At 40.3% G+C, this 13,546-nt stretch overlaps 1 protein-coding gene across 5 annotated transcripts in view; it reads right to left on the bottom strand.

Moving 5' to 3' along the window:
* Positions 1 to 643: 643 nt before the first annotated feature.
* The window catches only part of elavl4 (ELAV like neuron-specific RNA binding protein 4), a 79,404-nt gene continuing 66,501 nt past the window's right edge, over positions 644 to 13,546 (bottom strand). For 4 of the 5 annotated variants that reach the window (XM_069150431.1, XM_069150433.1, XM_069150435.1 and 1 more), the window contains 2 exons: positions 8,168 to 8,206; positions 644 to 5,363 (listed from right to left, as the gene is read on the bottom strand). In XM_069150431.1, the coding sequence (XP_069006532.1) occupies positions 5,036 to 5,363; positions 8,168 to 8,206 (367 nt within the window). In that variant the 3' untranslated portion in view covers positions 644 to 5,035. The remainder of the gene's footprint in view (positions 5,364 to 8,167; positions 8,207 to 13,546) is intronic. The other variant, XM_069150432.1, reaches the window with a different exon arrangement.

Genomic DNA, 13,546 nt, shown 5'->3' with positions numbered 1-13,546 from the left:
ATTTTCTTCAACCGGGAAGGAGGAGCACGGTGGCACAAAGGTGTCTGGTGGAGATACAGTGGGTAGTGTTATCTCTGATGTAGCTCCACCTGATTCCTCCCTCTTGTCCTATAGCTGCACCTCAGAGAGCTGACTGAGAGCAGCACTGCGTTTTATGTCTGCGGTGTTACTACCTCACGGTCGTGACTGTCCCTCAGTAGCTGAAAGGTCACAGAGAACGCAGATTAAATCTGTGATTTACTGTTGCAATTCTGCTGTGGTAAAACTAAGTTTAGATCTTTGCGTCGTGTTGAGAGACACAACAACAACAACATACACGGACGGCAAATAATGAGTAATATTCGTTTCATCGATTATTTCTTTAAAATATCAGAAAATAATTAATTTTCACATTACATTTTCAACGGTTAAAAGATGTTAAAAGCGGCAAATCACCACATTTGAGAAGCTGGAACGATCAAATGTTTGTGATTGATCTTTGTAAATGTTGTCAGTCTCCTGTCTCATCAAGAAATCTACAATGTACAAATCTCTAATCTTATTTGATCTCATTTTTAAGATTTAAATTCTGTAGAAATATGTACATTATTGGATGCAGTGTGAAATATCTGAAAGCTTCATTCTTCACGACAAGAAACATCCGAGCTCTTAACACCTCATTTTATTGTCCCAACATTCAAAAGTACAAATAATTCAAACACAACAGTTTTATGAAAAAGAAAAAACAAACATTTACAGCAAGATTTTTATTTTGTTTCCAGTTTCAGAAATGACCTAAACTAGCAAGGATAACATGAAGTCATTCATCGCAGTAATTGGATTAATAATAAGAATAAGAATACTAAGAATAATAGCAATAATAATCATAATAATCATCATTGATAATTGTTAAGTAATAACATAAGCAGGAGAGAGTAGAGAGAGCCGCGGTCATGGGGCCCCGTGAACATTTTTTCATCTTTTTTGTCTTTAAAGATTTCGTTTATAGATTTTTCAGATAGTAAACAAACACGTCTCAGGAGGAAAATGAAAACTGACAAGAAGAGCCGAGTTCCTCTGTTCACCTTCCCTCCTCCACTACTGGCTGCGTTGTTCCTACTGGCAGGCTGCCACTATAAGGCGCTACAGGGGATGGTGTGAGCCATAGGGGTTGGGCATAGAGCGAGGTGACGCAGCCCCATGTTTCAAACACCCTGACATGCACACACGCACGCACACACACACACACACACACACACACGCATACACGCACACGCACACGCACACGCACACACACACACACACACACACACACACATTCTCTCACACACACTCACACACGTTACAGTCGCCCGCGCCATCTCGGTCAAACATACACACGCGCGCACATGCACTCAGGGAGACACACACATATACGCTTGTATATATGTGCACTAAACGGACCCAAATGCACTAAACACTTAACATATGTATACACTGTACACACACACACCTGGATGTACTCCACGCTAAACAAACATATGTGGACAAACGCACAACACGCACACAGTTACATAAAGGAACATGCACACAAACATGCACACATGCGCGCGCACGCACACACACACACACATGTGCACACAGGGTCTAGGCGGAACACAGGCACGCATCGTAAGAGTTCAAAAGTCATACAGTGTAGGAAATTAGATCACACATCAGAACATTCTACTGGGGTCGTTGCATAATTCAAGCTCCCGACGGCGGCGGGGAGCATGAAGGGGTCTGGTTGGTTGGTTGGGTGGTTGGCGTTATGACGTTAGAACACTATGCGATCGGATGGTGCGGATGATGATTGGTTAATGGTAATGATACTCGATGACCCGGCTTGTCAGATGAGTGAGGTGTGAGAGAGGAGGATGTACTATGCGAGCATGCGTCTGAGTGTTTCAAATGCTCTCCACACACCTCCTTCATGTTTTCAAGTCTTAACAACAAACAGAAAAATCCAATTCCTTATATTTATACTTCTGGAACCATTCCCTTACCTTTCACCTTTCAAAATATATAATATATATCATATTAGAGTATATAAAATATAGAATCGGTACAATCCCTTTTTATACCTCCAGAGTACTTTATAAGTAGAGCAACAACTGCAGGAAATAACAGTTGGTGTGCAATGGTAACAATTTCTCATTTTTAAAGATTTGTTGGTATGTCATTTGAAAACATGATGAATCTTCTTAAAAATAAGTTTAGACTCTTTAGTGACTTTGACCGATTTTAGTCCAGTGCAATGAATGACCCTCAAACAACAATTTTAAAATTGATCTGCCCAAGCCTCCAAGAGCTCAATGTTATATAAAATGTTCACTGAAAACTGAAAACTATGCTTTCAGACCCACATTTTTGCATAAGGTTTCATCACAAAGCGGTAGTAAGTGGAGGGAGGGTGTGGACGGAGTGGCTTTTTAGAACTACACAAACTTATCACAGGTTATATTGAACCAGAACGACTGTTTATAACATTCTATTAAGACTAAACTTTATTGAAAAAGATCTAAAGATTTCATTTTAACAAGACAAGAAAAAAGCAATAGCAAATTTAACTATTAACTAGGTTATGCATAGCGAGTAACTGTTTCTAGTAATAAGGGAAGAGCGTCCCCCAACCCTCCAGACATTTTTTTCAGTTTTCTTGACTTTTAGATTTTTTTTTATATTGTAATTTTGATATATTGGTACAAAGCACAAACGTACTAAAAGTTCTCTCAGTGCAGTGGACTACTGGAAGAGCCTCTCCACTAGTCGCTTTGTTACCTTTTGCTCAGAAACGCCCCCCTCCCTGTACCAGAATCACGCAAATACACAGACAATGAAACAAATAAATACATAAATACACAGATAAATTAATGAATTAATAAATATATAATAAATACAAATAAATAGAAAAATAAATAGTTTAAAAAATAGAGAAGTAAATCAACTGTTAAACAAATACAGTTATATTCGAAGCTTTTTGTTCGGTTTCTTTTGCCGCAGTTGTTAACTGAAAGTTAATCCAATTTTTTTTTCTCCACAAGCAACATGACAACAATTGAACAGTTTCCTCACAAGTTTTTCTAAGTAACTGAACCACCACTTCATAATAAATTGTCATATGAAAAAGACAAGCTCAAACAAAAGAACAGTGACAACTCAGATAGTACAGTAGATATTGTAAAACAAATGTAGACTATATATATATTTATATATATCATCTATTTGTACACAGCAAATAAAGACACAGTTGTCATAGATCCTTTTTAAGGAAACAAATATCTAGACTAACGGAACTAGCTAATCATCATTAAGTTTTGACAAACGTTTCACGCTCAGCAAGTAACCTAAAAGTCAGCAAGCCAAACCAAAACAAAACAAAAAAGTTACAAAATTAAAGTTTGTTCAGTGATTCTTACAAGGCCCAAATTTGTTAAATCTGGCTATTCAGCAAAGAAATAGTCTCGCCAGATTTCTGGGCCGACATTAAACAAATATTAAACGAAGAACAGCAGCTCAATTCAATGCCAACATCGAAGTATTTTTTTCTTTAAACAACACATAGAACAACAAACTTGGATATTTAAGATATGTGAATAATGTAGTATAGCACCTACTGTTGATCGCTAAAAGGAAGTTCTTTTCAAATGTAAGTTCACAAACGCAGAGCGAAGAAAATGATATAGATAATGTATAGTATGCTCTCTAAATGGATAGATGTGTATATATCTATTTACTGATATCCCATATTGACTGATGACAAAAACAAGAAAACAAGCGGACAAAGGGTCTTCTTGCTTTGGGCTCTGGACTATAAGGATGGTTAGGCCTTGGAAAGACCCCTCTCCCTTCCCTTTTGGGTATCGCTGTTGAATAATTACGCACGAGCACATATGTGAAAAATTACCAAAATCACCTGCCTCAGTTTGCATCCCTTTTCACAAAACCTTCCGTCTACAAAATCGCTACCAACTTGGATTCCCCAAAAAACAAACAACCTTTGATCCTATAAAGTACCACGGCAGAACGACAAGACAAGGTGGTGCCCCCTCCCACCCGCCCCGGCCCCCCCTAGTTAGCCAGTCAAAATATTTTTCTCTTTTTTTCAAATCCAGATTCTTGTAAAAATTCTTCAATAATTATTATTTTAATTATCATTTATAAAAATAGATCTTCTTTCTATTTATTTTTATCTTTTTCTAAACGCATTTTTTTCCAAGCAAAGAGATCTTCTCTTTGGCAACAGTGTTATTTTTTTTTTTTCTTAAATTACTGAACGTGTCATCAGGAAAGCTAACCCATCCCCTCCCTCGCCCCATCTCCCTGAACCCCAGTGAGGAAAGACATTATGTTTTGTTTGCGATACAAAACAAAAACAATGTTAGAAATTCATTTTTTTTCTACATCAGAGGGATCGTGGAATCCCGCTTATAATCGATGAGGGGAAGTTTTTTAATACACACTAAAAATGAATGAATGGTTCACTAATTTAAAAAAGAGCCCCCTCCCTTTCACTGACAGGGAGGTATATAATACTAACGACAGTGGATCCGGATTTACAAAAGAAAAACAAATCCTGAATCAAGACAGAGAAAAGGCTCCAATCTAAAAAGGACATTCTCTTCTCTGAAATAAGGGGATACAGGGATTTGCTACTGTTTACACAGAAGAGAAAAATCATTTTAACAACCACAACAAACAGAAAGAATATACAACAAAGAGAAGCCTGCATTATCACAGGAACTTCCAAAAACTTGTGAACATTTTCATCATTTCATTTTTGTAATACTTAGGCAACATTGGCTTATAGGTCCAAAGTTATAATATAAGCCATTTCTAGTTCAATTTGTTTGATGGTTTGTTGGTTGCTTTGTGTTCCGGTTGGAGTTTGAGTTTGCTGTGTTGGATGGCTGTAGTAGGGTGGTAGTGGTAGTGATTGAAGGGGCTAAGGGATGGGTGGAGGTGGGGGTAGGGGGGCGGTAGGGGGCAATTTTGGAGCAGACAAAGTCGCGGGGCAACTGCTTCTACCTGTCAAAGTTCAGGACTTGTGTGTCTTGTTAGTCTTGAAGGAGACTTGCAAGACGCGGTCGCCCAACCTGTAGCCGTTGAGACTAGCGATGGCCATGGCCGCCTCGTCGTAATTCGTCATGGTGACGAAGCCGAAGCCTTTGCACTTGTTGGTGTTGAAGTCACGGATCACCTTGACATTGTTGACCGCGCCGAACGGCCCAAACAGCTGCCAGAGCACGCTCTCGTCTGAATCTGGGGACAGGTTGTACACAAAGATGCACCAACCGGTGCCCGTGTGCCCAGGGATGTTCATGCCAACCAGGCTGGTCATGCTGTCGATGGTGATGGGAGAAAACCTGAGAAGAGGCAGAGTGGGGGGAAGACAGAGGAAACGGCAAGTGTTAACAGGACAGGTTGAGGCATACAGTGAAATTGTGTCTGCATCTACTGTACATGGAATGGCTACAAACCTTCTTTGACAGCCACATTTGAAAACTGAATTCTCCTTCCAACTTAAAAAGCCTGCCATGATGCTCACCTGCATAATAAGCTACTGTCTACAGCCAATTTACCGACCTAACCACCAAGAAACTGAGCTCCAAGCCAAACTCCACTAATTCAGGGTGTACTGCCTGTCATGTATGTGCATGTGTGTCAGTGTCTAGATCCATGAGTCTCTGCTGCTAAATTCTCCCGGTACTTCTCACTCCTGAAAGGTGTCCTGTCGGGAATGACGACAGTTCTGTGTGTGCTGGGCTATATTTCTGCCGGAGGAGATGCAGACGTAGGTTCTCTCTTTTTTGTCTTTGAGTGGCTCCTTTAGGTGCTAAATTGCAGGAAGTTGTTGAATTAAACCATTGCTAGAAATTCATCAAAGATCATGCATCAGCCTGCTAAATCTGTTCTCATTCGCCTCATAATCTTCTCCTTTTTCTCGTGATGCAAGAGATTTGAATTCTCAGTTGACTTCACTTAATTGCCTTTCCGCTTAAAGGAAAGGGAAATGAGGGAGAAAAAAAAAAATACCCCCACTTTTAAATAAAAGGTAAATGAGATAAAAAGGTTCATTTCTTATGCCACCTCTCTCCAAGAAACGACTATAGGCATTATTGGGAGTGCTTTAATTGAGATTTCCGCTTTGCTGCAGCTGTTTCAGAGAAGGCTGCTTTCTTAAGGAGAAGGAGGGAGGGAAGAGGGAGCAAACTAAATGGAAAATGGAAGCACTTTACAGCCCAGTGGCATGAAGGTACAAAGTGTATTCCTCCCCCTCCTGCAGGGTGTTCTGGTCTGTTCTATTCCACAGCTCGTGGCACTGATCGATAGCTCTGCTTGCTGCTCGGGGCCCCCAGCCTCATCTCTCCAGCGACTATATATGGTCGGCGATCACTACGACCTTCCCGCATGACTTTGGTCATGCAGAGTCTGCTTCTGGCCTTTTTGGTGGTTGTGAATGCTAATCCAAGCGCCTAGGGTGGTTCTCTTATTGACCTGTAGTGTTTTATCATAAATGGGTGGCGTGGCATCATTGTATTAGATTTTATTAGTATAAAGCTATCTGTATGGTTAAAGTGAGATGAAATACAGTAGATTGTATCTATAAATCTGTAATCCTGAGATGGAAGGGATTTTTACTGTCACCGTACGACGCCTGCGACAGCAAAATATTACAAAAGACCCCAAATTAAACAGCCTCATTATCTTGTTGAGGTGGTTTTGATATTTACTTCAGGATCAAGCAGGTGCCATCTAAACAGGCTTCCTCTCACGCATGGGTGTAAACGTGTATGCGAGCGTACCCATCAGAGTGGGACCAAACGCCAACCAGTGTTAGAGACGAGACCAGGGGTTGCATAGCAACAGTGTAGCTGACCAGATATCTATTCTGTCCTTTCTAAAGCTAAACCATTTCCTGCTCTTGACACTTTTCTTCTCTTTCCTTTCAAATAATAAACGCAGATCACTGAAAAACACTTCTGACTTGATGACATACTACGCAATCAGGACAGCTGAATCAGCCACTGTTTTCACCTATAGAAAATTATGTAAAGACTCAGAGGCAGGGCGAAGTGCTACCTGGAGAGGCGAGGCACTAAAGGTTAAACCTGTGAAAGCCACAATGCATCACTATCAATGTCTTATTCTGCCTCAAGACTCTTCATTTCTGCTTTTGACAAAATTACAGGTTTTTAGGGGAACCTGCTATAAGAGAACATTTCTCTTGAGCTGAAACTTTGTATTGCTAAACTGGCAGACTGATGGTGCCCCCTGTGCTTGCAACATGCAAGATACCACCGTCAGCACATGAAACAACTATCACCACAGTGGCTGCTGCTCGGGGGTTATGCCTATATACCTATTGGTAGCGAGGAAAGCAAAATGAAACATGGAGGCGAACGGAAGGAATTCGAGCAGAGCAGTGCCGAGCAAAGCTGGAGCTGTCTGCAGTGAAACAGCGTTTCCTGTTTCCAGCAGGGATCCAGGTTCATCCAGCCTTATCTTAAGTCCTAGCTAAACACCTCCTGATCTTCATCACTACTGCCAAGAAATTAAAGCTGTATGTGTAGAATTTTGTCATGGCTTACACGGCACGGATGTAGATCACGCAGAGGATTGTGTTAAAGGGGGATAGTTGATGAACACAATGTTTAATTGTAATGATGAAGTGTGGAAATCTCCATAAAGGGACAAATTCAAAGTTTTCTTCTAAAGAGGGACTCTTCCCAAGCTGTAGCTCTAAAGCGACAAGGCAGGAGAACCTGAATCCGGTAGAAAAAAACACACACACACACACCTAGAAATTAGGAGTTTTACACCAGAGAACAAAATCCGTTCAGTTCACAGAAACAATCCAAACAACACCAGCACTTGTCATAATCAAAACAAAGCAAATTCATCACCACTGAAAACAAAGACGGATTTTTTTTTTTTTTTTTTACACCTTAAGTGGTCGGGAGGGTTTCAAAGCCAACTCAAGCTGACGAGAAAAAAAAAACCAAACAAATCAAAGAACCAAAAATGCAGTTGACCTTGAACGAATTGTCAAACGCAAAGTGACTGCAAAAATACAAGGAAACATAAACTAAAAAAAGAACAGAAAAAGGATATTGAAAAATCATTGAGTCAACATGGACATCTGGCATTGGGTGAAGTTTTTAATTACCTCTTTACGCCATAGGCCATATTAAGCAAATTGTCCAGCCTGTAAAGAGAAGGAGGGTTCTGGGGTTAATGGTGGGCAGATGGTCGACTCACTCAATGGAACTAATGTTAAGTCCCTGTAGGAACTGCATGGTCCTCCTCACTCAAGAACAAACAAACCCATCTATAGTTGGTCCATTACACTGAGGAGCCCCACCAGAGAACGTTATCATCAGTTAATGAATCTACAGTACAATCAGAACGGGCTGCACTGGCTTGCTTGGCCGCTGAGTGCGTTCATCGGCTGCAGCGTAGCCCGGCACTTGCTGATGCCGGAGCAGAGCGTTGCAGGCACATTGATATTACTGCAGGGGCGACCATTTCATTGTTATACAAGACGACAGCAGTGGACCGGTCACAGTTCAGTGTTACAGTTACATACAGAGCACTAATGGCAGGCAGGGCGTGAGCATAGCATTGCGCTAGGCTATGTTAGGATGATAGTCTAGCCACAATGCTACACAGTTGCAGATCATTGTCTTATTTTCGAGCGGGAAATTGCATGTGGGTGTCCATACAATTTATGAAACCACACTGATGGTTTATTTCGATGGAGGTAAATGAAAATTTCTCTTCTTACTCTGTGGTCTTTAATTTGTGTTAACTCAATTGAGAGAACACCTGAGATGGCGGGAAATGATCCAGAGTTCTGTCAGTGTAATGGTTTGGCATTTGAATGATGGTGAGTGAGAGAGGTGATGATGATCAGTCGGTTTTCTATGCGGTGCGACGACAAAAAAACATACAACTGAATGTTAAACTATCCATGAAATTTTGAATATTTGTCTTTGTGTTCGGGGTCAACCTGTTAAGTGCCGGCAGGTCAGGTGGAATGGCTGAGTGTTAGTCAGAGGGTGGCCGCTGTCTAAAAGGGTTTATTTTTTTGGGAGATGTTCTGGTTTCATAATAATTTCAGCCCGTGAGCTACAGTCATTGCAGTCAGTCAGGGTAAGTGTGTGTGTGTGTGTGTGTGTGTGTGTGTGTGTGTGTGTGTGTGTGTGTGTGTGTGTGTGTGTGTGTGTGTGTGTGTGTCTCTGTCTCTGTGAGCTGGGCTTCAGAAACCTGCGTGCTGTATGGAATGTTGGCCCTCTTGGATAGATGCAGTCTGCTTGGTGACTCAATGACCTTCATTCCTCACTTGGGTCTGGCCTGTCTCATGTCTTATTAACTCCTCTGGCCTAATGGACAGGGGCCACGGCTTATTGAGCAACAGCTGGCCAGTGACGCCTCGTTCCTCTTCAAAACACTACAAACTCTCTGACTTTGACTTGACTATCAGGGTTGTTTCGCCTTGTCCCTTTTAGTCAACAAGCATTTGCTTTCTTGCACGCACGCAGACACACAAACATACACTCGCAAAATCGTATTTAAAATGTTAATGTTTTTACCACAAAATAATCCAGGTGTCTATTCTACTAACAACCCATAAAAGCAACATTATCATGTTCTTACTTGATATCTAGACAACTTCATTATTATTTGATTGCAGTTCATGAAGTAGGTTTTGTAGACTTTCAATAAATTAATTGTGTAATTACTTGTGTTTTAAATTAAATTTACATTGCCTGCTAGAGATAACAGATGATTAATCTTCTAATCGGGGATAATTTAATTCTGCAGTGTGGGGTAATTGTAATTAAGTACCTTTATACATTATAAATCCAGCAGATCTCTATCACTGTAATAAGCTGTAGTTAAAAATATTGCTTCAACACCATCTAGCAAGTATCTTTACATTAAGTAATTTTAAAATGTAAATGTTTAAGATGCATTTTAATGATGTAAATAGTCATATTGTGGCAGTCCACAACGAAATCCTACATTGGAAGTGATTTACATTAACTTTTTACAGTTTACATAAACTTTGTGAGTAAAATATTGACCTACTTATTATCTGTGTTCAATTGTAGCCCTTTTCTCGTGTAAAATTACCTAAAAGTACAAACCCAGGCCTAAAACAAAGAACAAAAGTGGAGAAAAGGATATACGGAATCATTCAAACGGTAATTAGCCCATTACGTGGGAAGGGAACAAGCATTCTACTTTGTGGGTAAATGAGTCAATTGGAGAGGATGCTCAGAGGCGAGGCGCTCCAGGCCCGGGAGCATGAAGACATCTGCTGGCAGCCGGGCCGTTGGGCCACAACAAAACAACCTGCCGCTAACACGCTCTCTCCCTCTCCATCTCTGTGTCTCACACACGTACGAACGCACACTGATGCAAGCTCACCACCACGCAAACACTCTGCCAGCTTTTCACGCTGCCTCTCCAAGCTCGATATAAACAATAGGGCTTTTGTGCTTTCTGTCAATGCATGTTAATGGAGGAATGGGCGTTTTTGTCTTTTCTTTTTTGAAGCAAAAATCTGTTCAATTAAAATTGGCTCCTGCCCTGGAAATAATAAGGCTAATTGCTAATTAGTACCATTAGTTAATGACAGAGGATCGGAAACAACCCGGGATCCAGGGCTCGGTGTATTGTGCTTGAGTCGATTATGTTTGTCGTCTTGGAGAGTGACCATACAAGCACATTATACTTTAACTTGTGTTACAGAAGGCCCATGTGATTTAGTCACACAGGATAAATGTAATTAGAACTGCAGCAGGATTGCACTGTTTTGTGCCCAGACTATTTTTTATCTTGGGTCGTGTAAGCAGCTGCAGCAGCAGCAGCAGCAGCAGCACATACTTGTTATGTAAAGCAACTTTATAATCTCCAATAGATTTTATTTTCAGTGCTAATTTCACTTTGTTTCAGGGGTACATTTGTAGTTTATTAAACGAATCTTTAAATTAACTTAACTGAAACAATATTATTTATCTTAACTTAAAATTTTATTTAGTTTTTTAAAGACATCAAAAAATAGATTAGATCTGACGAAATATATACACAGTTATATATGGAATAAAAAAAAGCCCTTTTTCAGAGTTGTCCTTAAAAGATTTAGTAAAAAAAAAAAGAAGTGGGTTGAGGTGGGGCTGTGCACATCCAGCACATTTCTAACTTCTAAAGTGTTGAGGTTTTAGTGAAGGGCTTGGGAGCAGAGAGCAGGAGCACGGGGACACAGTGAGGAAGTGTCCTGTGGTTGTGAGTTGTGATGAGAAGCGACAGCTCTCCTGCGGAGCCTGTAAATTGGCTTGGCGTATCACAGACACACAGCCACGCTACATCGCTCAGGTGTCACACCAGGGAAGCCGCTCCAGAAGAAAAATACCTTCCAAGCTCTGACTTTGATGGAGAGTAAACAGCACGACCGGCTTAGTGTTATTGAAAGAGAGAGGAAATTGTATAAGCACATCTTCTGTCTCCAATTTGGAGACATTCTTGTTGGATGTGATGATCGAGTGTGATACACAATCAGCTGTTTCTGCCTTGTTTTTGGTAGTTGAGGTGAAAGGTAGCATCATCTCAAGGATTAAGCTCTAACCATCTGCTGGGTGTCATATAACATTTAAAATTAAAAAAAAAAGCACTGTATCTGTCATTTGACAGGAAATGACTGCGTAGGATGTCATATATACAGCATGTCGATGATTTATTACATATATAAAGTGTAGTGATGGTTGGGTGTGAAGATTACTGACCTGGGCAAAAAACTTCAGTTTTACAAATTAATTCATGTCCATTTATTTGATTAAACATTAAAAACCAAATCTGTTTATTAAGTTTTTAATAATTTGTTTGAATACAAACTGACATTAGTCTGTCTTTGAAAATTTTAGCTTGTAATGCAATGTTTACCGAAATCTGTCAAACATATCGTTACACTGCATACTATACCATATATGACTGAGTCTTGCAGAATTATGGCTTTTAAGTGTGCAAATCAAAATGCATCTTTTTTTTTGTTGAAAAAATTTACAAGAATAATATTATTCATATGTATATTAATACATGTTTTTTGCCCAGGCCTCGCAGGGAATATTCTGGGGAGCGTCGACATGATGGCAGCATGATGAAATGAGGGGAAATGCGTAGTTGTGAACGACAGAACCCCACAGTCTCTTATGAACAGCTCCGCTCTGATCTGGGTGGACCCACACAGAGCGCTCACTGATTTACCGACACCTGCACCAGGTGCACAGCTCACACCTGTTGTTCAAACGGAGGACGTGTTTGCCAGAACGATTGTTCACAGGAGAAAAGGTGCATCGTCGTCGTTACACAGACCGTGCGATGACTCATGCTCTCTGCGTGTGTAGGCGTTACATCCTCTGTTCAAACAATCTATAAATTGCATTTGGTGCAAATGTTTTCCAAATTAGGCCCGTCGTTCGGAGCAGACATGTTTCCTTGATTAAGTGCATTTATTGTCACATTGACTGAAAACAATTGCCGTGAAGTTTAAGAGTCATTTTTACCCACTAGACATTAAATGTCTCATATGTCACAGTTTCAGAATATATTTTACTTGAACGACTACTTTCGGTGAAGTTTTCTTTTAGATACACATTAGTTGCTTTGCATTATAATCATATACGTTCATCACATGACCCTGGAGATTCCCAACCTTTTGGGCAAACGGCCCAAGTGACCCCATCATATTGTGTCAGCTCTTTGTGCTTGATTTTGTTACATTAAAATGTCTCTGGAAAAGAGTTGGGAAGGAGGAAGAGCCGCTGGTTCTAGGTAGTACACAACCCTCTCTGAATTGCCATAATCCCCCTCAATGTTAGTCAACATGGAGACACAAGTGGCTCACAGGTAATGTAACGATTCCATATGTTTATGTTATCCTTTTAAGAATTCAGGATGTTTCCGTGCTGCATTTGTGTACAAAACGTTTTGCCAAGATTACACAATGCTTCCAATTAATCTAGAATTTACCAACAATTCAAATATGAATTCATTTGAACAGACTGTTACCAGTTTTCTTAAGAGGACAATCTTTAGCTTCATGTAGGTCGGAATTAACTTCTCACCTTTTTGTTTTTATGTACACAAGTTTGGATCTTGTTTGTTTGTATTAAAAAAAGGACAACATTTACTCTTTAATGCAGATGTTGCTCTTTTGTACTTTTGAATTAAGAAGGAGAATCTCTTTAAAGAGCACCAACAGTGAGTCATTTGTCACTGGTGAAAGTGAGACAGACTAAGAGAGACTTTTACTTTCAGAACCAGGGGCACCTAAACCGGCTCCTCACTTCACAACTTCATGACAAAAATAAAGCTGCTGTTTAGTGACAACTTTATATCAGCAGGACTGCTATCAAAATGACTGAACAGTGGACCAGCCACTCCACTTTATTTAGGAATTATGGTGGGCTCACCAAAGTCATACCAGAGGACTTTATACTGGGTCAGTGCCGAGGTTTGGAAGCTCTGCATTATACACACCTCT

This window comes from Embiotoca jacksoni, unplaced genomic scaffold, assembly GCF_022577435.1.
Source record: "Embiotoca jacksoni isolate LCO1_2020_lvr unplaced genomic scaffold, fEmbJac1.0.p SCAF_16, whole genome shotgun sequence".
In the NCBI taxonomy this organism is placed as follows: Eukaryota; Metazoa; Chordata; class Actinopteri; family Embiotocidae; genus Embiotoca; species Embiotoca jacksoni.
Note: the sequence above shows the minus strand (reverse complement) of the source record. Positions and strands in the feature narration are given on the sequence as shown.